At 39.0% G+C, this 23076-nt stretch overlaps 1 protein-coding gene and 1 pseudogene across 3 annotated transcripts in view; one reads left to right on the forward strand and one right to left on the reverse strand.

Moving 5' to 3' along the window:
• Positions 1 to 23076, reverse strand: part of Mllt3 (MLLT3, super elongation complex subunit) — a 329863-nt gene that overhangs the window by 67908 nt on the left and 238879 nt on the right. For 2 of the 3 annotated variants that reach the window (XM_023715841.1, XM_023715840.1), the window contains exon 6: positions 1 to 53. This exon ends at the window's left edge or, in 1 of these variants, runs on beyond it. In XM_023715841.1, coding sequence (XP_023571609.1) covers positions 1 to 53 — 53 coding nt within the window. The remainder of the gene's footprint in view (positions 54 to 23076) is intronic. The other variant, XM_023715842.1, reaches the window with a different exon arrangement.
• Positions 6164 to 8560, forward strand: LOC105742247 (annotated as a pseudogene).

The following is a 23076-nucleotide window of genomic DNA, read 5'->3' on the forward strand; positions in this document are numbered from 1 at the left end:
CTGCTGCTGCTGCTGCTGCTGCTGCTGCTGGTATGAATACTCCTATTAGGGTCCTACAGAAAGGGGAGAAGAAAATAAACTCTCAAAACTAAACAGGAACAAAGACTCAAAAAGCAATTTTCTTGAATTCAATATACATAAGATTATCGTTCTTTGTTCTCAAGTTAGCTCTGAATATCAAAAATATTTTAATGCAAGTCAACCATCAGAGTGTAACAGGTTGGAAGATACATAGGCAGAGAAGGTTACTCTGAGCAAAGAATCTAATGAAGCAAGCTGTCTTCCTAATCACCGGAAGCATGGAGCTTTTAAACATTTCAGTTCAATAAATGTTAAGTGCAGATCAATAAATACATGATCCCATTCTCAATACATAAGGTATCTATCACTGATGTTTGTGGAAAAGTCAACTATCAAATGCTGTGACAACAAAGCAAAGGGGACTGTATAGTTCTGCTAGAAAAAAATAGCAATTCAGAAATTCATTTAATAAAGAGATAACAGATCAATTTGGTCCCAGAGGACAAGCAGATAATTACTAGAATAAAATCATTCTTAGAAACCAAAATAAAGTAAAGGGAGCAACTCATGGAGTATATTTGGGAAACAACATCTAGCAACTGCACAACACTGAGAAGGAGGTGGGAAAATATCTTAGGTTCACCTAGTAAAGTCAGGTCACGTTAAATTTAAAACATAGTATTAAAAAATAACAAAAGAAATAATTTCCATTTTGGGATTTAAAAAAAAAACTGTTATTTTTATTCTGCTTAAAATTTCATCAGATAAGGAGTAGGCCTTACATAAGTGCAAAGAAAAGGAATGTAACAATAAAACTTCACCTACACATGAGACAAAATGGTCATTACTGCAAGGAATCATGAACAAAGAGTCAAATATTATCAATTTTTTCACTCATACAGACACCTCCTAATAAACAATCTCTACATATTTTTCTGTTTAGGAATAAACTCTATATCCACATTTAATTGTATACTAGTAAGAACAAGAAAAAGTAGATGCTAGACATGTACAATTTCATGCCAATACTAAAAGAAAAGCTCTTTCTTATTAGAAGATGATTTCCATCTTCCAAAATTTCAACTAAAATTTACACAGGGTTGCTGTTCCTTCCCACTTGAGCCGGGCCTTGCTGCGTAGCTCAGGCTGCCCCGATCCTCACCACACAACCAGGCTGGCCCGCACTCCCAGCGGTCGTCCTGTCTCAGCCTTCCAGATGCTGCAACTGCAGCAGGGGCCACCACCTATAGCTAATTTTTCTGCTTCTAACTCACCTACTTAATCCAACCCAGTCCTACATATTCCATTTATTTTCTCAAGGGAGTATTTGGTTTTCAACTTATAAAATGAATCTAGCTACTAAGCAAAGATTTGCTTGTATGTATTAAGCCAAACAATTCCTTACATAATCTGTGAAGCTAAAGTTTAAACACAAAATGCTTTAAAAATACAATTCATATTAGTGATTTTGTTTTTAATGTATTTGATACAGGGGCTCACTATGCAGCTTGGAACTGCAGTGATCCTCCTGCTTTTAGCCTCCCCAGAGCTGGGATTATAGGCATGAGCCACCACGCCCAGACTCCATGACGCCCTCAGTGCACCCAAGGGCAGGGGTGGCACGGCATGTAGTGCCAATGACCAAACCCCAGTCCCTGCACTTGCCTAAGCAGGTGCTTAGTTTACTGAGCTATCTTGCTGGCCCTTGAAATGCCAGTTTTTAAAATATGTATTTATTTGGTAAAGGGTCTTACTACACAGTTTGGACTCGTACTGTTCCTCCTGTCTCAGGTTCCCCAGTACTAGGGTGCACCACCATGCCTAAGTTCAGGTCCTACACAACACGCAGTACCAGGGATCTAACCTGCATCTTTGAGCTTGCCAGGCAGGCACTTGGACAGCTGGGGATCTCCCCAGCCCTGAAATGTCATTATTTTATAACTTCTATTACAGGACGTTTCCTAAGTGTTATGCTATTGCTATGAATAATTAAAATATAATGGATGAACTAAATCAAGAAAGAACATTTTGAAATTTAATATCCTAGAGTTTTTTAAATTAGTTTGTTTAGTCACTTAATTTTAGTCATTTGCAATCAGTATTCTAATAATGGCTCTAGAACACCCAAGAATTTCTGCCTAATATTCAACCTACATGAAGCACTGTACATATTTTAAGGAATTTTTAAAAACTTACAATTATAAAATCACCAACATACTTCTAATGTTAAGAATTAAAAAACACTAACATTTCAGCAGTAGGGTGGAGGGAGCACTACAAAGGACTTCCCATGAGTTCTTTTCAAAGCCCTCTGCAGAATCAACTGGAATTCTTAACTAAAGGTACACAGTGGCATCAGATACAGAATTTTACCTCATAATCTCACAAGTTACGTAAGTTTTTACAATCCTTCAGGTCTTAGGCCTAAGCATTTAGTGTTACCTTTTCACCTAACAAATCTTGACATGAGGAAGTGACCTGATCATTTTTGTTCCTCTCCTTTTGTAAGTTTTCCTTAAGCCAAGGCAATTCAACAGCTCTTAACAAGCTGAAAGGACAAACACATTGCATAAAAACCGAGAGGCGTACACAGTAAGTGGAGAATGGTCTCCATCACATACAGAAGCATTTTCTTCGGCTGGGTCTGCGATGCAGGACAAAGTCTAAGCACAAGCCATCAGGAACTACTCTCAGATATGTAATGAGTGTGTGACAGTGACAGTGGCATAGACACACAACCAAGCATTAGGCTGCCACTGACCTAGAACAAAAGCGCCCACTAGTTCTCAGCTCATCTATCAGACACAAGCACACACAGAGTTCTGTCGGTGGCTTTTCAAAGTTTTTATTGCACCATTAACCTCAACACGAAGTGTCACTGGGCGGCATATACTAGTTACTAGTTACCATCAGGGGAAGTTCAGTTTACACACACTGTACAATTCAAATTCTCTTTGTGCAAGGCCTACTGGGACAAACTGAGTATCAAGTAACCCAACCAGAGCCAGCACAGGTGCATAACAACCCTCAAACACTTAAGGTAAGTGGCTATACTTTTGTATTCACTTTACAACCTGAGGATATAAGGTGCAACATTTTCTTCACTCTTTCACAATTCTAGTGAAGACTTCCATATTTTCATTTTCTGGAACAGAATGGGTCTCTTTAATGTGTAATTTCCTCTAATACTACTTGTCAACAACTCTAGTAAATGGCTTAAGAAAAGGAAAAGTTGTAATTAATTGCCAGAGTAGAGTTTTCTGATTATACTTGTCTTTCAACTTTCAAGTTATTTCCATGTCTACTTCCCACTAACTCCAAACTGATTTTTCAACTCCTATTTCTTGCCTCTTTTCTCAGATCTATCATATTTTGTTCACTGGAGCTCCAAGTCAGACTCAAAGGAGTTCTACATACATAACTAACTGCACAGGTGTGTCAGGCTCCTGGCCCCAACAGCACTCAGTAAGAGAGAGACCCCACTCGACTCCTGGGCTAGGGAATGCAAGGAGAGAGATGGAAGGTAGGGCTTCAGGTAAGCAGCTAAAAGGTAGACAGCATACCTGCTGCTGCCATGCAGGCTGAGCTACAATGCACATATAAACAGCATGCTTAAGGAACAGGGGAGGAGGAAAGAGAAGGAGACAGAACAAATAGATGTTCTGATGCAGACAGAAAAAATATCTGAGGTCAATACAGTATGAGTACTTGGGGAGAATCAAATTGAATATATAAAAATTGTTAGAAAAATGTTAATTAGGTTAAAATTTAAAAATTCAAATTATCAGGCTGAGAATTCGTAGAGAGAGAGAGGACAGTGAAACTGGCAGTTTGAAAGCTCAAAGAACAACATAAAAAATACAATAGACGAAAATCATAGTAAGAAAAGAGGCGATGTGAAGTACAGTTCAAGACAAGCTACAAGAAGGGTTCCACTGGGGTCCACAGAAGGAGGAAACAAGAAGAGACGGGAGAAGCACTGTGATAGTGACACAGGAAAACGTCACAAGCCAAAAGAAAAGACCAAAATACTACTCCTCGGGGGATACCGAAGAACCAGGCAGGCCTGATAATAAAGATACCCAGAAAACTGCATTAAATTTGCTGAACTTTAGGGATAAAAAGAAAAAAAGACAAATTATAAAGAAACAGTTGTCTAAAAAAATGAATCAAATTAACACTGGGTTTTCCATTTGTAACACTGGAATCCAGAACAAACAACAACAAACTACCTAGATGACTGAGAGAAAAAGTAGTACAACAGCCCCTCTCTGTCCACAGAGGGTAGGTTCCAGGACCCCAGTGGGTCCCATGAAATAGGGTTACAACACACTGTAGTGAAAGTTATGATTTGTTTATTTTTAGAATTTGTCCCTTTAAGCTTCCTGGCTATCTATCATTAGTCGTAGGGAGCTGAAACCACAGGAAGTAACGCTGTGGGTAAGGGAGAACACGGCCCAGACAGCCTACACACAGCAGCAGGAGAGCAGGACTTCACCAGTATTTAAATACAGAAAGAGCACAGTGCCCCCTTCATTCACACATGGGGCTTGAAAAGGAGCTCTGGCCAAACGACAATCACAGCAAGAGGCCATTAGTGTCCAAGAGGGTGTAGAACAGAACAGTAAAGGTGCCTTACGTTCTACACAGAATGAAATCTAAATGGACAAGAAATTGCATGAATAAATGGGGAGTGCTTACTACACATTCCCAACAGAACAGTCTAACAGAAACGTGGACCTCCAAAACTAGATAATCCTCACAGAAATTTAGATATGGTAAGGAGGAGTGTCAAGGTGAAAATTCTGGTGTCTTTTCTGTTAAGGTGGAAGAAAAACTTGAATGATGAACAATTAAAAGGGAAGGTAGCAAACAAAAAAAGTACAGAATAACTGTCACATCAATGAAAGGAAATGGGAAATCGGTATCAATTTGAAAATACATGCAGAATTAAGAAACATGAAAAACAATACATGTAAATAATAAGCAGATGAAAGAAAAGAAACAAGTATCACTCAGAATAAAAATGAAAGAGTCAGATTTTCCCACTGAAAAAAAAGTGTCAGATTGAGCTACAAAGACAGGTCAGATACTGACTGCTTTCAAGAAAAAAGTCAAATGATTTTAGAATTTAAAAGACAGGGATGGCTCTTCTGGGTCTGGTGTCTAGAGGCCTTCAATAAGGAAAGCGCACTCGATCGGCCCAGCGCCTGACGACCTCGCAGGCTTTCCTACAACACTGCCTCTCACAAACTAGGCTGTCCCCAGCCCCAGGAAATACAATCGTTTCCTCTGTGCCAAGAAGGTTGGGAAGGCCCCCAAATCTGTGTGCGGTGTGTGCCCGGGCAGACTTCGAGGGGTTCCAGCTGTGTGGCCTGAAGTTCTCATGAGATTGTCTAAAACGAAGAAGCCCGTCAGCAGGGCTTACGGGGCTCCATGTGTGCCCAGGATCAAGTGCGCTTTCCTTATTGGAGAGCACAAAATCGTGGTAAAAGTGTTGAAGGCACAAGCACAGAGTCAAAGGCTAAATAAAACATGAAGCTGTTGCAGTAATAAAAGATGGAAAAGCTAAAAAAAATATAGATATATATATAATAAAATAAGAGAGGGATGACACAAAAAATATCAGCAAAGCATTCCTCAAAGAAAATACTATCAGACAATGGTAAATTCAAGGTTAGGTACACCAAAGAGCATAAACAACATAAAAACCTAAGTTGTATCAAAGCAAAATGTATTTAATATTTAAGAAAAATTGAAATATTTCATTTAAATAAGAAATTAGGGCTGGTGAGATGGCTCAGTGGTCTAAAGCACCTACTTGGAACAAGCTTGGCAAAGCACAGGGACCACGGTTCAATCCCCCAGCACCACATGCCAGCCAGCCCCGCCCCCTGGTGGGCTGAGCTGGCCACACACAAAATTAATTAATTAATTAATTTTAAAAAAAAAATTAAGGACACCAGGCCCATGCCTGTAATCCCAGCACTTGGGAGGCTGCGGCAGGAGGATCACTGTGAGTTAGAATCAGCCTGGCCTACAAAGTAAGCCCAAGTCCAGCCTGACCTTTATAGAGTACTTGTCTCAAAAAGACAAATCAAATAATTAATTAATAAAATAAAAAAAGAAGGGCCTAGGAAACATGCGCTCAAAGTAAATTTAAAGGAAAAAAGGGAGATGTTGGTAGAAAGTGAACTCAAGCACCAAGAGAGACTTCATGCTCACTTTGAGAAACCAGGAACAGTCAGTCACAAATAGTCAAACAACAGGGTACCAAATATAAAGAAAGTAAAAGAAACAAATTTATTAGCATTAATACTTTATCAGATAATTTAACTGCATAATTGTTTTAATTGTATACCTATTACTCAATACTAAAGATGAAATTATCAAATTACTTCTGACAAAGCATATCAATTAAACAAAGTGATTATCTCTAATCCTGATTGGCTATTAAAGGAACAAAATTAATGAGGAAATAACAATTTTTGAAATATTTCAGAACAGCTAAATACCAAAAAATAGCTAAACAACTCTGAACTGTTGAGACAAAGGGAGAGAGAAAGAGGATTTGGGGGGAAAGGTTGAGCAAAATGGACCACTGATAATGCTTTTGTTGTTTTCTGTTTTCAAAAAGCACCTGGAATCCACTTCAGGACCTCACACTTGCCAGACAGGCACACTGATAATGTTTATAAGGTTTCTGTTACCACTTCATTTTTATCTATAAACATTTTATTAAAAAATTAATAGTACAAAACAATAAAATTATAAGGCAAAACATTTCAAAAATAAAATAGAAAAAGGAACGCTTATGCAAACACCACAGCTAACACACAGCCAACAGCCCATCCCCAAACTCAACGTTTATCAGTCAGTGGAAAGGGAAGTAAAGGAACACAGCCCAAGTGGATGAGATACGGCGCTTGGGAATAGCAACAGGAGTCTTTTATTCAATAGCAAACTAAGTGGCCGTTACATGAAGAGAGTATGAAATATTCATACACACATGAGAAAAAGGAGCATCTGCTGTCATATGATGCAATACTTTATGGAGTTTTGTTTGTTTTGACATTTTAGTAACATTGCCCCACTTTTTAAGAAGACATTCAAGCAGAACAGTAGAGGAAATTACACTGTACTTCCATAGCTCAGGAAAATAAAGTCACTTCTAGATTTAACTGGGGAAAAGCAGCATTTTTACAGGCTCTAAGAATTACAATCTTAAATTTCTCAATTTGCATGGATCTATCAGTAGCAATCATTACAAATATAACCAGACCTACTGAAACGGGGATAAGTCAGGACTTTGCATAGATGATAAAAGATGTCACAATGCTCCTAAGAGTTGAATAAGAACCAACAAATAAAGATGTTCCCCCTCCTTGGAGAGAAACTATACCTGACCAGATTGCCCCTGTCCACAGCTGATTATGAGTTTTGCCAATTCTTCATTTGAACAACAGCTACAAAAGCACTTACATGCATTTGGAAAGCAAAGAAGACCCGTTTGAGACTTTGAAGAAAAAAGCCAACCATAGGAACTATTTCCTTTAGGAAGATCAACAAGTGACACTGCTGTAGGCAGAGTACCAAGTGGGTAAAGCATGAAGAAAGAAATGCCGTCTGGGGACACCACGACTGTTGAGGGGTGCTGGCAGTGCAGTGCTAACAAGCTTACAGAATGCTTCGTGGTCCAGAAGCTGAAGTAGAAGTTTTATAATTATTAACTCAACAATCTTATAAGATAGGCATTATATTAGTTCCACTTTACAAGTGAGCAAACAAAGGCAAAGACCCAATGTGCTCGTGGACATCTACATAAATCAAGGAGGTGAGATTCAAGCCCAGTTAGTCTCACTCCAATGCCCAGACTCAACACTGTATTTTACAAATTCTCAGTAGAGAAGGTTGGTTTCAAAATTAGACTTCAAGGGTCATGGATATAGCTCAGCAGCACAATGCCTGCCTGGCAAGCACAAGGTGCTGAGTTCAATTGCTGGTACCCCAAAAATCTGGTGTATCAAAACCAGATTTCAGAGTCTCGAGCGAGCAGGAGAGTGTCGACTGTAGTATCGGAGCGACGCCTAAATCAAAGGAACTTGTTTCTTCAAGCTCTTCAGGCAGCGATTCTGACAGGGAAGTTGACAAAAAGTTAAAGAGGAAAAAGCAAGTTGCTCCAGAAAAGCCTGTAAAGAAGCAGAAGCCTGGTGAGACTTCAAGGGCTCAGTCATCTTCTAAGCAGAGCAGCAGCAGCAGAGATGACAACATGTTTCAGATTGGGAAAGTGAGATATGTCAGCATTCGGGACTTTAAAGGGAAAGTTCTAATTGATATTAGAGAATACTGGATGGACCCAGAAGGTGAAATGAAACCAGGAAGAAAAGGGATTTCTTTAAATCCAGAGCAGTGGAGCCAGCTGAAGGAGCAGATTTCTGACATCGATGATGCAGTAAGGAAACTGGAGAATCTGAGCCATAAAACCTGTACTGTTGTAGTTGTTTTACTCTGTCTTTTTACATTGCCTTTTGTTTTCTAAATGTTGTTTTCCAAGCTGTTGTATATTTGGATTGCAGAACAATTTGTAAGATGAATACTTTTTTTAAATGTGCATTATTAAAAATGTTCTGAGTGAAGCTAATTGTCAACTTTATTAAGGAGGATCGCTTTGTGCCCACCACCTAGTGTAAAATAAAATCAAGTAATTCCACTCATTTAACTGTTGTGACCTTTTTTGATCAAAGACTAGGTACTGTTTAAGGCCCAAAGTAACAATTTTATAGGCATACTAGTTTTAACTCAGCTTTTAAAAGAGGATTTGTGTTACATTGAGATTTTAAACTTTTGATTTGTGAAATCTATACTTGATCTCTTCCTTCGAGATGTGTAAATTTGACTTTTCCACCTCAACATTTAACTTGTTTTTCTTTTTATAACAATCTCCTCCTGTTCAATTTTCATTTTACCCTATATTTTTCTTAAATATATTACACTAATTTGGAAAGTTAATTGAAACTATCAAAATGTTATCTTAGTAAGGTACTTTAAATTATGTAAGAACTGCAGTCACTAACTCTACTGTACTAAATATTATTAGCAGGTATAGTTAATGTCTTGTATGAAAACTCTGAGCAAGTGTATTTCATTCTCCACAGTGTTTTGTGTAGTTACCTTGTTGCTTAATCTACAGAAAATGAGGACTTCAATGTCTGAATAGCTTTCACTCAGTAAACATGCTTACCATGTGCTGATGTCAATAAAATCAGATATTGTTAGACTAGAATTTAATAAATATTGTGAAAGCTCAAAAAAAAAAAAAAAAAAACAGATTTCAGTCTTGCCAATTTAACATTAAGTTGGAAATCAAAGAACAACAGAATAGGGGATGGGATGGGCTCAACAAATTCAAAGAACTACATCATCAAATATACCTGCAGTCTAAGCAAAACTACACAAATAAATTTCTATTTAGTTCCAACGGTGTGTACATAAAAAGATTTTTGGTAAAGGTAGGTGACAAATATTTATTTTGAGATCAGAGGCTCTGCTCTGATATGTTCAAGGGTGTTAAATGAGTTCTTTGCTACCAAATAAAGTACTTACTTAAAAGAGTTGTATTCAGAGGACTTATGTAGTATTAAAAAAGCAATTTCTCTACTATTCCCTAGCAGAATATAGATGTCTCCAATTAGGCCAAAAGATATCAGAAAACTTACAGTTAAATATTTTCAAAATCAATATAAAAATCTTCTATAAAACATAATTTGAAATGAAAAAATTTATACTATTCAAGTCAGATACTAAATGATCACCTCCAAAAAAGGATAAAGTTGGAGAGACTGCTGTATCAGAAAACTGGAGGATTCCATCAGACAGCTTATACTAAGTAACTGCTAACAGAGAGAATATAGGTTTACCACACAATGTGGCAATAAATAAAGAAAAAATTTAAATAAAATAATAAATGCCGGGGGCCTGGCCCTAGCTCAGGCCTTTAAGTGGCTGCTTCCACAAAGCTGTCAGCCTCAGTTTGCTGGAGTTCGAATCTCACAACTCTCCCGCTGGCCAAAAGTGCCCTGAAGGCATTCGAGGAACAAAAAAATAAATAAATAAAAATAAATAAATAAATGCCTATAGAACAAAGAAAATATAGTAAATCACCTTACCTGTGAAAATATTTTATCTAGTCAAAAAAATAAACAATATTTAATGGTTTTTAATTTTCAGAAGTTATTCAACTTAGGTTAAGTAATTTAAAATTTCCACGTCAGTACAATGGGAACCATATTACTACCTAAAACACTATGGTCAACGCAATATTAAGTTTAATGTATATAAAACTGCCTGTGTATGTCCACTTGCATATGTACAAGGTTGAGGATTTCTAATCTGAAAATCTGACATCTCAAATGTTGCAAAACAAGAACGCTTTGAACACTAACAGAAACTTTCTGGGTACCAACGTGATGCCTCCAGCGCAACATTCCATGCCTGTCCTAGTTATCAAGTCAAGCAAAATGCAGAGCTACCACAAATACTGCACGTGAAATTAATTTAGCCAGGGCCTAAGGCACCTCATTACGTGTGGATGAATATTCTAAATCTGGGGGGGGGGGGGGAGCCTGTAAGACTGAAAGCACTTCTGGTCCCAAGTTTTTCAGAAGAGATGGTATTAAAAATAAAGCATACGGAACATGCCTGGCATGTAACATAAATTATTTTGATTACTATTAGTATTATAGACAAACACTATAGACAGTTTTTTGACATAATAGAATATTAATGACAACAGTTTAAAAGTGTTTGAATAACAGTTTAAAAGTGTTTGAATAATACACATGTAAAATAAAATAAGCAGAAAAAGAATTTGAGGCACCTTAAATTTACAAAGTTGAGAATTAAAAGACATTGTCCATATCTGACAAAATAAGAAAACAAATCTTTCAATCATTTCCTAGAAAATTATAAAAATTTTCTAGAAGAAAAAAAATTAAAATGGTGTTACACTGAGAGAAAAAGGAGACGGGGAAAATGGGTTAGATTTTTATGAAGAAAACATAACATAAAAATAATCTGAAAACTCTGACTGCAACCTTAGGCCTTAGCAACATGTTAAGGAGGTTCCTTCTAGGAAAAAGTCAGAAAAGATTAGAATATAGGACTTTTGGGTTTTATTAAACACTTTGCATTTATTTCTTTTAAACTATGTTCATGAATTACCACACGAACTTATTCAATATCCTCAATGTAATTTTATGCATTCTTACATTTGAAACACCCACTTACACTTCAGAAATTTTGTGACATAGATTCTATTAGAAAAATAAAAAGGTTGAGTTCAATCCCTGGTTCTGCAAAAAAAATAAGATAAAATAAAAACTAAGTAAAAAGGAAAATTATTCAACTATGTGACTGATATCTTATGTTATAAAAACATTTAAATTTTCTGACATGTTTTAATGTTATATTAAGCAAACTGCAACCAAGCAAAAAGTTAAACACAAAAGCTTGACATGTACATTGTATTATGAATCTTATGTATTTTACTTCTATTAATAGATTAATGTAAAACAAATAAATCACATTTACAACTGAGAAACACAAATAAATGAAAAAATTTTTGATGCTAAAGTGAAGAGTAGGGAGTTTACTAAGAGTCCAGCAGCCTGCGCTTAGATTGAAGACGGCCTGAAAGACCTGGTAGGCTAGCTTCCACCCCGGGATGGAGTCTGCTGATTCGGGCCCCCCGCCCCTAAAAACTGTAAAGGAGACAGCCCTAGCCCCACTGCAACCCAGGCTTCTTGTCACAGTTGGATGAATCCCACCACCACTCTATCCCTGAAGACAGCCAGCAAGACCTAGTAGGCCAGCCCCCCACTCCTCCAGCATTCCCAGCAGAGGCCGATGATTCCGGCGACCACTCCTCCACCTGAAGACTGTTGGGGAGACTCTGCAGCATTAGTCCATCCATCCCTCAACCCTAAGCCAGAATTGGCTCAGTTGGCTGCCCCTCCTTGCCCTGAGGACCACCAGGGAATGCTGACTACACGGCAACCTGCAGGAACCTTGGGGAGCACTACCCTGCATCAATCCACCATCAAGAGAGCCTTGCACAACTGTGGCCTGCACTCATCAGCATTAGATCCTTCTTGACCTTTGGCTTGCCTCCCTCTCCTTAATCAGTTATAAACCACACTGAGCCCCACACAGCTGGAGCTTTGGCGAGCCTGCCCTGCCCTGCCACACTTAGGACAGCATTTCTGGCCTGCACCCAGCCCATCTACCATCACTGCAAAAAACGACTAAAGGAAGGAAGAAAAGGCAATCTCAGACCTCTAGCCCACCTGAAACAAGTCCGGGAGACATGGTCATAGAAGAACTGGGAAGTCATACACCTGCAATTTCTGAGATGACAGCAACTAAAATAAAGAAACAACTTCATCAGGTATGGAGGAAATCAGATCAGAAATACTCTCGGTTAAAAAAAAAAAAAAAGACAACCATCATGAAATTGCTCAATACATCTAAGGAAGACACAAATTTAAAAAAAGGAGAAGGGAATAGTAAAGTGATGGAAACATTGAATTAACAATACAAGAAAGAGCTAGAATGCATGAAACAGATTCAAAATGATATTCTGGACATTCAGAATTCCACAGAAAGTGGGCAGAACAGCTTGAATGAAACAAGATAGAATTTCAACCTTGAAGACAGCATTGCAGCTAGGAGACATGAAAGGAAACATCTCTTAAAATAAGGAGGAACCAGGAAATGACAATACAGCAGCTGAAAGATGATGCAAATAACTCACAATTGCATAATTAAGAAATCTTCTTTTCATAATAGGACAAGAACCAAAAGTTCAATAAACTAACAAAAATTGAGAGTTTGCTAAAAAGAACTTTCACCATGTTTATCTCAAAAAGAAGGAAAATGAAATCAATTAGAAATTATGTCAATGTACCACTTAAAATTTTAAAATACTTTATGCATTACAAGAAAACCCCATGAAGTGTAAAGACAACTCTAAATAGCTCAGAGATTAAAGAAGAAATAAAATGGAAAACATCTTATTGAATAAGTAATATATTAGGTATTTACAGTTTTTAAAAGGCAGATAAAAATAACACTTGAAGGAAAAAATTTAACCTTTAGTGCTTTTATTTGAGCAAAACTGACTGGTGAAAAATGACAACAAATAGGGAAAAACAATGACATAATAAACTCAAGTGAAAAGGAAGACTACAACATTCTATGAAGTACACTGCAAGGCCTAATGAAAATATCTAATAAAAAGTCTAACAGAAGTTGGGTTCTCTGGTGAAAGATTGGTTGAGAAAGGAGTACAAGCAAGTAAACAATAAGAAGAAAAGAAAAGCAAAACTACACCTACAAATACACCACAGATAAGATATGTGAATAACATAATACCAAAATTTGAAAGTAAAATTGTAGAAAAATATTGCCTGCAAAATAACACTCCTGTTCCCCAAAAATTTAAATCAAGAAAAATACTTTTTTTTTTTTTTTCGGAACCGGGGATTGAACTCAGGTCCTTGCACTTGCCAGGGAAGTGCTTACTCCACTGAGGGCCCACTGGAGAGAGAGAGGTGTGAAGGAAGCTGGGTGTGTGGCTTCGCCCACCTGGGGGGGCTTTTTGCGGGGGTGGGGGGGTGGGGGGGAGAGGTATTTTTTAGGGAAGGGTCTACAGGGTGTTCAGCGGCTCACTACTAGATCCCACTCAGTGATCCGCCTACTTACAGCCTCCCAAGGGCTGGGATTACAGGCGTGTGCCGCCACGCCTAGTCTCTGCGTGCAAGGGATCGAACCCCCAGCCCCTGGGCCTCCTCGCAGGCACTTTAATCCACTGAGCTATTTGGCTGGCCTTTTTATCCATGTTAAGCAATTGAAAATCTTTCTACAAACAAAACAGCAGGCTCATGGGCTCTTAGAAGCAAGTTATAGGAAAGCATCATTTCAATCTTATAGAAAGTCTTTCAAAGAATAGGAAATAATTCTTTATGTAGCTAATACCATCAAAGCAAAATACCTGCCATAAAGAGGATCAGAAAGAAACACATCAACCAATTTAACTCAATATAAATGAAAAACTTATGAATAAAATATTAGCACAATTAATTCAATTGTAGGGGAGGAAACCCTAATACACCAAGATGAAATTTGGTTTAATCCAATAATGCCAGAGTATTGCGCATGATAAAAATATTTGCCAAGCACTACATTAACAGATTAAAGGAGAACAAAACCATCTGCTCATCTAAAAGATGGTGAAAGTTCTCTGATAAAATGAAAATTCATCAGATTTTTTTTAAAAATGAAAACAAACAGAATCTTTATAAAACAGAATGTGCAGGAAAATTTCTTGATAGTAGACAGCCACCAAAACTCTCATGAAACATTCAAATCAGAGCCCTCAGAACCAGGAAGATCCCATTCTTCCTGGGACTCCTGCTCACACCAAGAACCCAAAATGCAGTGAGTGGGAAAAAGCAATCAGAAAGATAAATGTCATGATTTCAGTATGAGATTAGCCCCACAGTAATACAAAAAGATTATACAGAAAAGTTACTAGAATTAATCAGTTTAAGAGGCCAGAATAACAGTATGCTAGGATAAAATGTACATGCACATACTAGCAACAAACAGAAAAACAGCATTCCACTTTATAATACCAATAAGCGTGTAAGTATGCCTAAGAATGCACAAAGCGTACAAATAAGCAGTAGAGCTTTATGAAAAATTTAATACTTTAAAACGTTAAAGAAAAAACAGGGCCGGGGAGATGGCCCAGTGGAATAAGCACTTCCCTGGCAAGCACAAGGGGCCGAGTTCAATCCCCAGTCCCGCCAAAAATAAATAAATACATAAATTAATTAATTTAAAAAAAAGAAAAAACAATAAAGAAGTGGGGTACGGTGGTAGAATCCTATAATCCCAGCACTCAGGAGGCTCAGGCAGGAGCATCGCTGTGAGTTCAAGGCCGGCCTGGGATACATAATGAATTCTAGGTCAGCCTAATCTGCACAATGAGACCCTGTCCCCAAATCCAAAAATTATAATAAAACATCAAAGATTATGTAAATTGATGCTTCGGGCTCATGCATAAGAATATTGCATCATCCATAGAACCTATGTTATTTCAATCCAAATCCCAGCAGCTTTTCAAAGAACTTAAATTGATCCTAAAATTTATATTTTAGGAAGAAAAAGGAATGGCGTGCTGACACTTGTCAGGCCCTAAGCAAACCTCCTAATGAGATGACTGTAAGCGTATCACCACGGTACTGCTGAAAACAGCAACAAACTAACCAACGGGACCACGTTATGTCCTCCCCAACAGACGCACACATACGTGAGACTCTGGAGCTCCACACCTAGATCAATGAACACGGCACAGACGCCTTCACAAAATGTGCTGGAGCTTGTTTTCTGTATGGGAAAAGATTTCAGTTAAACTGCTAGCCCACACACCCATAACATTAATTCCAGATGGTTTACAACGTTTCAGTGTTAGGAAAAAAAAATTGTATGTCAGAAAAAAAATCTCTGAGCAGAATATCTATATGGCTTTAGTTACAGAAGAAAGTGACACAAAGAATTAAATAAATAATAATCTGATCACATTAAAATTAAGAAAGACCTCTAATTTCAGATATCAGAGCCTAATAAGGACGTCACGTTCAGATTCAGCAGCTGCTTACTTATAGGGTTCTATGAGCAAACCACAAAGATCTCGTGTAATCTTCCTAAGACTCCTGAAGGAAGCTACATGGCAATGAATAGGCAATCAGATACTGCTAAATAAACACTTAAATAATTTCATAAGATTAAGAGAAAAAAGTTGTATCTTCTATTTATTATAATCCTATTCACAAAAGCAATTATTAACTTTTCTCTGCATAATATTATCATCAAAAGTATGAGGCACTGATGTCAAGTGGGCATTTTCTCTGAAGAGATTTTTGGTCAACAATGCAAAACAAACTACAGGGCAGCATTAACCAACATGATGTCTTTCTATTACTTCAGTTTCTACTTTGTCTTTGAAAGTAGAGTTAGCTCTGTGTAAAACACCATATTCTTCAGGGTGGAGAAAAGACAGAGCCATCCGAAATTACAAGGGGGGGCCTGCCCCTTAGCTCAGCTCTTTAAGTGGCTGCTTCCACAAAGCAGTCAGGCTCAGGTTGCTGTGGTTTGATGCACACAACTCAAGCCGGCCAAACCTGCCCTGAAGGCATTCAGAGCAAAAAGAAATTACCAAGAGGAAAATGTGTGTGACACAGACTGCCATTACAATCCATTAAGAACCATAGTTTAAATAGTGTACAGTGCTGCCTAGCATACATGAAACCCAGGTTCAGTCCCAAGACCACACAGAAAAAACTACAAATAAAATAGCCAAATCTTTTTTTCATTGGACACAGACTAATATAAACGAACATAGTTAAGAAGATGGCTGCTGGGCCGGGGAGATGGCTCAGTGGAATAAGTGCTTCCCTGGCAAGCGCAAGGGCCTGAGTTCAATCCCCGATTCTGAAAAAACAAACAAAAAAGAAGAAGATGGATGCTTTTCAAAATTACTTTTGTGTTTTACAACTATTTCCTATCAAAGTGCTCCTACGAATTGATGTACTTATATACTTTCTTTGGTCTTTTAAAATTCCGATTTACTGTCCTACACACCTAGCTCCAAGAACAGTGACAGACTCCTAATAGGTGAGTAAGTATTTGTCTTGGAATCAACTGGCACACTTATTTAGCACTTAGCAGACAGTGGGGACCTGGACACTATCACATCAAATACATTATGTCCTTATCCACACAGAATGAACACACCAGTTATAACTACTTAGGGCCCACATCAGCATGGGCAAAGAGATTCAATTTATCAAAGTTGAGTCTTCCTTTTTCCTCAACAATTCAAATTCAAAGCTGCTCGGTAGAGCAGGCCATGAGTCGACAGTGAGCACATGGAGGCCAGGGAAGAGGGGGCATCTACCTGCTGGGGAGCTGGCTCAGTACAGGGCTGAGACAAGGACAGTACAACAGGAATCTGGAAGACCCACAGGGAACAGAAGTGTGGAGCAGAGAAAGACAGATTAGGGCTAAAAGGACACAGAAGCCAGGAGCAGAGGTGACACTTGGAATCCCACTCCTCTGGGAGGCTGAGCCAGGAGGCTCAGAAATTCAAGCCAGAGTCAGCAATTTTGTGAGATCTTGTCTCAAAAAATAAAGAAGGGCTAGAGACATAGCTCAACTCAAGCCCCCATGTCACAAAATAAACAGACAGAGGATACTGACAACAGACTAAAAGGGCTCCCCCTGAGCAAGTGAGGACAATGTAAGTGTGAAAATCTTGAGATGATGGATTATAATCCTTGGAAAAGATACCCAGGGGGAAAAAACAAAACAAAACAAAACAAAACACACCACTATAGGGGCTGGGGAGATAGCTCAGCTGAATAAGTGCTTGCCTGGCAAGCGCAAGGGCCTGAGTTCAATCCCCGGCTCCCCCCCACACCGCAAAAAAAAAAAAAAAAAAAGATACCCAGGAGTCAGTGATGACATAAGAATAAAATCATTTTTAAGGTATAATGGAGATTTTATATTTTCTCAAAGTACTTCCCAATGGAATATTCAATCACAAAAAGAAAAGAAAGCAGGTTGGCAGTGAAGAAGCCATGCTGAAGTCGAGCGACTGAGCGACTGCAGCAGCGATGGCTCCCGAAAGGCACGAGCGTGGAGCGCGACACCCCGAGAAGGGCCAGGATCACACCTGCAAAGCCCCCGCCAAAGATACACAGCTTCAGTCTGGTGGGCAGAGACACCACACACTCAAGAGGAGAAGCACCTACTCAACAGTCAGCGTGAATTATCCAAAGCACTCAAGCTGAGGAAAGATCCAAGAAACACGCCCCACTGGAGCAGGTTAAGAGATAACAACTAAATGACACAGGCGACTCTAGACCGCCTGCCACCTTTTGCCACACAAATAAAGAGTATTAATGGGGCAATCCTCACCATGGATTGGGATCTGAGGATGAGGACTCACTACCACATTTATGATAAATCCCAATTTTGATGGCAGTAGTGTGGCTCTATAAGGGAATGACCTTTTTGTAGAAAATAAGCATGAATGTATTCAGGGACAACAGAACATCATACTGGCAACCTAAATGGCTCCAGAAAGAAAACTCTTCCTATATATAGTTCTGACTCTTCTAAAAATGAGATCCTTCTAAAAGCTTTTAATTGTAAAGGAAATAAATAACTGTACTTGGGAAGAACCCTGATGCGTCAGTCTATATCTAATGGGCTAAAGGACTGTTGGAAGAGCATTTATGTCTTGGAAGAGTGCCCAAGAAGGTTTGTGAAAATTTGCTCTACTTGGCACTCTCTCCAAGAACCTAAGACATACTGAGCAGCCCTATCTGTTCTATTTTCTTTCATCCACAAGGAGATCAAGGGTTGCTTGTACAAATTAGATGTGTCAATGAAAATCAAGGTTTTCTTCAAAGAGAAAGGAGTGATTTGCTTTCAAAACTACCAAATAAGGCTATACTTCTATACCATACATAAAGAAAGCAAAATGCAGACAGTATCTCAACTAAAATATACTGTCTCCTTTGCAGAAAGAGATTATTAACTTACAATATAAATTCAAAGGTGTGTCTGGCAGCAATTGCTCTATGGCTTACTTGGGAAAATCAGCTCCACTTTATAAGATATGTGAAAAAGTAAGAAAATTTTACACACTGTGACAAACAGATTCAAACAGAAGCTGAGCTTTCTAAAATACAAAATGCTGTTTGGGCCATCCATCCTTGGTCTTCAGGCTGTTTCTCAGAGACTACCTGGAATGGGACAAGTAGGCAGGATGCAACAGAAAATTTTCTGGCAACTCACTAAAAGCAGCAGACACCCCCAACACCCTTGCTCCTGCACTTGGAAGCACATCAGCTTAGACTGATGACCAGGAAGCTCTTCTCCATCCTTTTCTGCTTTCTTCTTTCCCCATTCCCTGTCACCCCTCCCCTCTTTCCCACTTTTTTGCAAAACTTGAAAAACATTCGGGATCTCTTGGGCCTGAACTACCTGTCCTGGATTCAAACATCCTGGATTATTTTCAGTTCGTGCATCTTGATCTGGGATTATTACGTATATGTGAAGGAGGAAGGAAGATGACTGCCAAGAGGCAAGAGTAGCTTCTCCAACCTCGGCCACAGAGAGCTGAGTTCCACGAAGTGTGCTACTATCCCACGTCCCAGCCATTACCATCCAATTTTCCTACCCTAAGGAAAAAAAAGTTAAATCTAAGTTAAGATCAAAAAATCACCTTCACCCCATGACTTATTTTCACCTTGTTCTCAAAACCTGGTAGACTACAAATTTACGTGTTGATTTTAAATCTTTTTTAAATGTTAATGCCAAGGAAAGATACTTTCAAGGTCACATATGGCCTTGATGTTCAAATGGGGATAAAAGACAAAGGCTCCAAACACTTTGTTTGCCTCGAATTTAACAAAGTGAACATTAACAGGTCCTCAGGAGATAATCTGACAGTGGCTCAAGAATGGCTGCGGGAGCATCCTAATTATCATTTTTTCACATCAGGAATGATCAAAAGATACAATGAATGTTTAAATTTTTAAAAATTTGTTACAGGGGCTGGGGAGATGGCTCAGTGGAATAAGCGTTTCCCTGGCAAGTGCAAGGGCCTGAGTTCAATCCCCGGTTCTGCAAAAAAAAAAAAAAAAAATTGTTACAGTAAAAGGCACACTGAAAGGCAGGAAGTGCCACTAAATGTGTCTTCTGTGAAAAAAGATTAAACATTTACCATATTTCTTGATCACTCCTTGTTGATCACTTAGGGCATTTCTGTCAAATGCAAACCCTAGCTTGGGTCCTCAGCACCTTGTTTACCAGACTTGACACTATACAATCTCTGATTCTGAGTCTGCAACCCCTGGATCCTGACCAGAGTCAAAATGACCACAAGAAGTAAACATTTTGGTTTACCTCAGGAGACTAAGGCAGCTACCTCAGCATAAATGAAGGCATTCACAGAGAACTTTTCGGACAGCTTCAGAAAGCGACAAGAACAATACATATGTTTGAAGTGAGGAGGAGTATTTTGAGGATTACTAGAGACATGGCTTTTACTGTTATAAACTTTTTAATTTAAATATTCAGTGTATTTTTATCACACCCTGTAAACCGTATTTTGACAAGCAAGAAGAATACGGGAAACTTGAATCTACACATGGGCTTGAGTGTACAAAACTATAAATGAAAGAAAAAGTTGCCTTCTGACACGAACAATAAACTGTTCTCTGATCTGGTAGTTTACTCTCGTTGTCTTTAAGGGGGTTCACATGAGACTGCCTGTTGGCTCTAGAGAAATGTGGGAAATGGCCCTGGAAAACGTTTTATTTTTTAATTGCATTTCTGAAAGAAAACCAGCAGAAAAAGGTGCATCTGAATGGCAGAACACTGGCCTAGCAGGCATGGGGTCCAGGGTGGATCCTTAGGACCCTACATAGATGAGAGGAGATGAGATACTGGTGTTACTCTCTGACTCTACAGAAAGAACATACGAGAACAGTGAAAGAAAAGCCTGACTCAGCTACCTGGTAACTCTGACTTAAGCCTTGATGGCTCTGTTCATTTACCTAAAAAATGGGCAGTTTGATCTATTACGTAAAAGAATCTCTTCAGCTATAAAACTGTATGATCAAGGCCATATGTGCTGCTATGAAAAGAGTCACTAATCTCCATTTCTAGAATCAAAACGTGTAATAAGAACAGTGCTAATGGATGACTTCTATATAGGAGTCACTGTGAGAGGCACAGTGCATGCACGGTCTCAATGCATCTTCTTCACGGTTATTCTTTTGTTTGTTCTTGGTACTGAGAATTAAACGCGAACACTGCACTAGCCAGCCGGCACTGTGCCACTGAGTTGTCGCCCCAGCCATCCACACAATCATGCCACCCTGTCAGATGCTACAACATCCCAACTTACAAATGAGCACACAGACTGACAGAAACTACAAAGGGTTTGTCTCAAAGTCACCCCACCACTGAACAGCATGACAAAAGAAAGGGCCTGTTTCCTGTGTCAAGTTCCTTTCACTTGAACTCTTCAATGTCTAAAGTTCCATTTTTGGAGCACCCAAAACTGGAAACCTAATAAAACTTCTTTTAATTCTTGTTCCTCGAATTTTTCTATGTAACACATATAAATTTCACGCAAAATTTTTTGAAAAGCAATTTTCACCATAAATGGGTTAAATGCTGTGCCACATTCACTGAATTAAATAAACAGGATAGGCATATAGAAAACCACATAGCAAGCAAGGCATCTCAACAGCTACATATCTTAATTAATTTGTCCAGGTATTGATAATAAGGCTGGAAGCTGAATGGCAAGCTGCAGCATCTAACCTTGGAGAATCCACTGCACTGCCCTGCAGGACAGAAGCATATGTAGTACTGACTTGCTATGGACTTTCACTTAAGAAATATGAAAACGAGGGCTGGGGAGCTAGCTCAGCAGTCTAAGAACCCGCCTGGCAAGCACAAGGACCAGGGTTCAATCCCAGGCACCGCATGCAGTGCTGGCCACAGAAACTGGGCATGGTAGCACATGCCTGTTATTCCAGCAATGGGGAGGCTGAGACAGGAGGATCACTATGAGTCTGAGTTACATAGCGAGGCCCTGTACCAAACAAACACACACCAGAATATGATACAATCAGACCTATTTTTAATTTAAAATGAAATTTAAAAGAAATAGGGGCCAGCAAGATAGTGCATCAGACTAAAGCATCTGCTTAGGCAAGCAAAGGACTACAGTTCAACTCTCAGCACCACATGCTGAGCCAACCCTGCCCCTAGGGCTCAGCTAGCCAGAGTCCAGGTGTAGTGGCACACACCTTTAACCCTAGTGCTGGGGAGGCTGAAAACAGGAGGATCACTATGAGTCCATGCTGAGTAATGAGACCCTATGACAACCAAATACATACATCACAGAAGTCTCTTCAGAAAAATAAAAAGGGAGCAAGAACAGAATTCAGATAAGATTATCTCAGGAAACAGCGAAGATTGGGGGAAAGAAACTCAAGAATACTGACCCTCAGAACAAAATGTGATGACGAAATGAGGGCTTCTTCAAGAGTTGAAAAGAAATCCAGACAGACAGACAAGACAGACACAGGAGGAGGAAGAGACAGAGACAGATACAGAGAGACAGAGAACACGCGAGCTAGGGAAACAGGGCTCAACATAAACAAGTTATCCCAGAACAGCCCCGAGACCTGTGTGAACACTCAAATCATATAAAGGGCATCTTAGCACCAAAACATAATGAAGGTGCTTTTATTAAAGGTGCTCTGTAACATTCCTGATAAGGAGTTCACTGATGCAGTTTTTTTGCTGAAGTATTCAGAAATCAAAACTAACTCAAAAGAAAACTACTTTATTCAACCTTTACAAATGTGCTGCTACTCTTTGCGTGAAACTCCCTATTGCGAAAGACACATTATTCGGTGTCCTCAGTTTTTGTACCTTCACTCTTTCAGAGGTAGCCTAGTCTAACAATCACTGCGGTTGACTCTCAGGAACACAACGCTCTTACCAAAGCTGCTCTTGCTCTCTGTACTCAGACCAAACCTTTATACATCTCTGTGGATGTTAGATAACAGAGACATAAGCTGAAAGCATAAACCAGAGTGGAAAGACAAGAGGCCAAACTACACTTTTAAAATACATAACTATTCACAATCTGAATGCTGAGAAGGAATTTTATTATTTCCCCAAGAAAGTACTGTCTAGACTTTCTTAGAAAAAGTATTTTCATTTTAACATCTAAATCACCTTTGGGCCTATCCATAGTGCCAAAGGTGAGCCCACAAGGGTACCTGCACACGGACACCCAGCAAATGGGACAGAGACTGGCCATAGCTGGGGCTTCACAAGCTGAGGGCTGAGGGAAATATTTATTTCTCACTTACCCGAAGATATCACATGTGC

This window comes from Octodon degus, unplaced genomic scaffold (genome assembly GCF_000260255.1).
Source record: "Octodon degus isolate 3935 unplaced genomic scaffold, OctDeg1.0 scaffold00044, whole genome shotgun sequence".
In the NCBI taxonomy this organism is placed as follows: Eukaryota; Metazoa; Chordata; class Mammalia; order Rodentia; family Octodontidae; genus Octodon; species Octodon degus.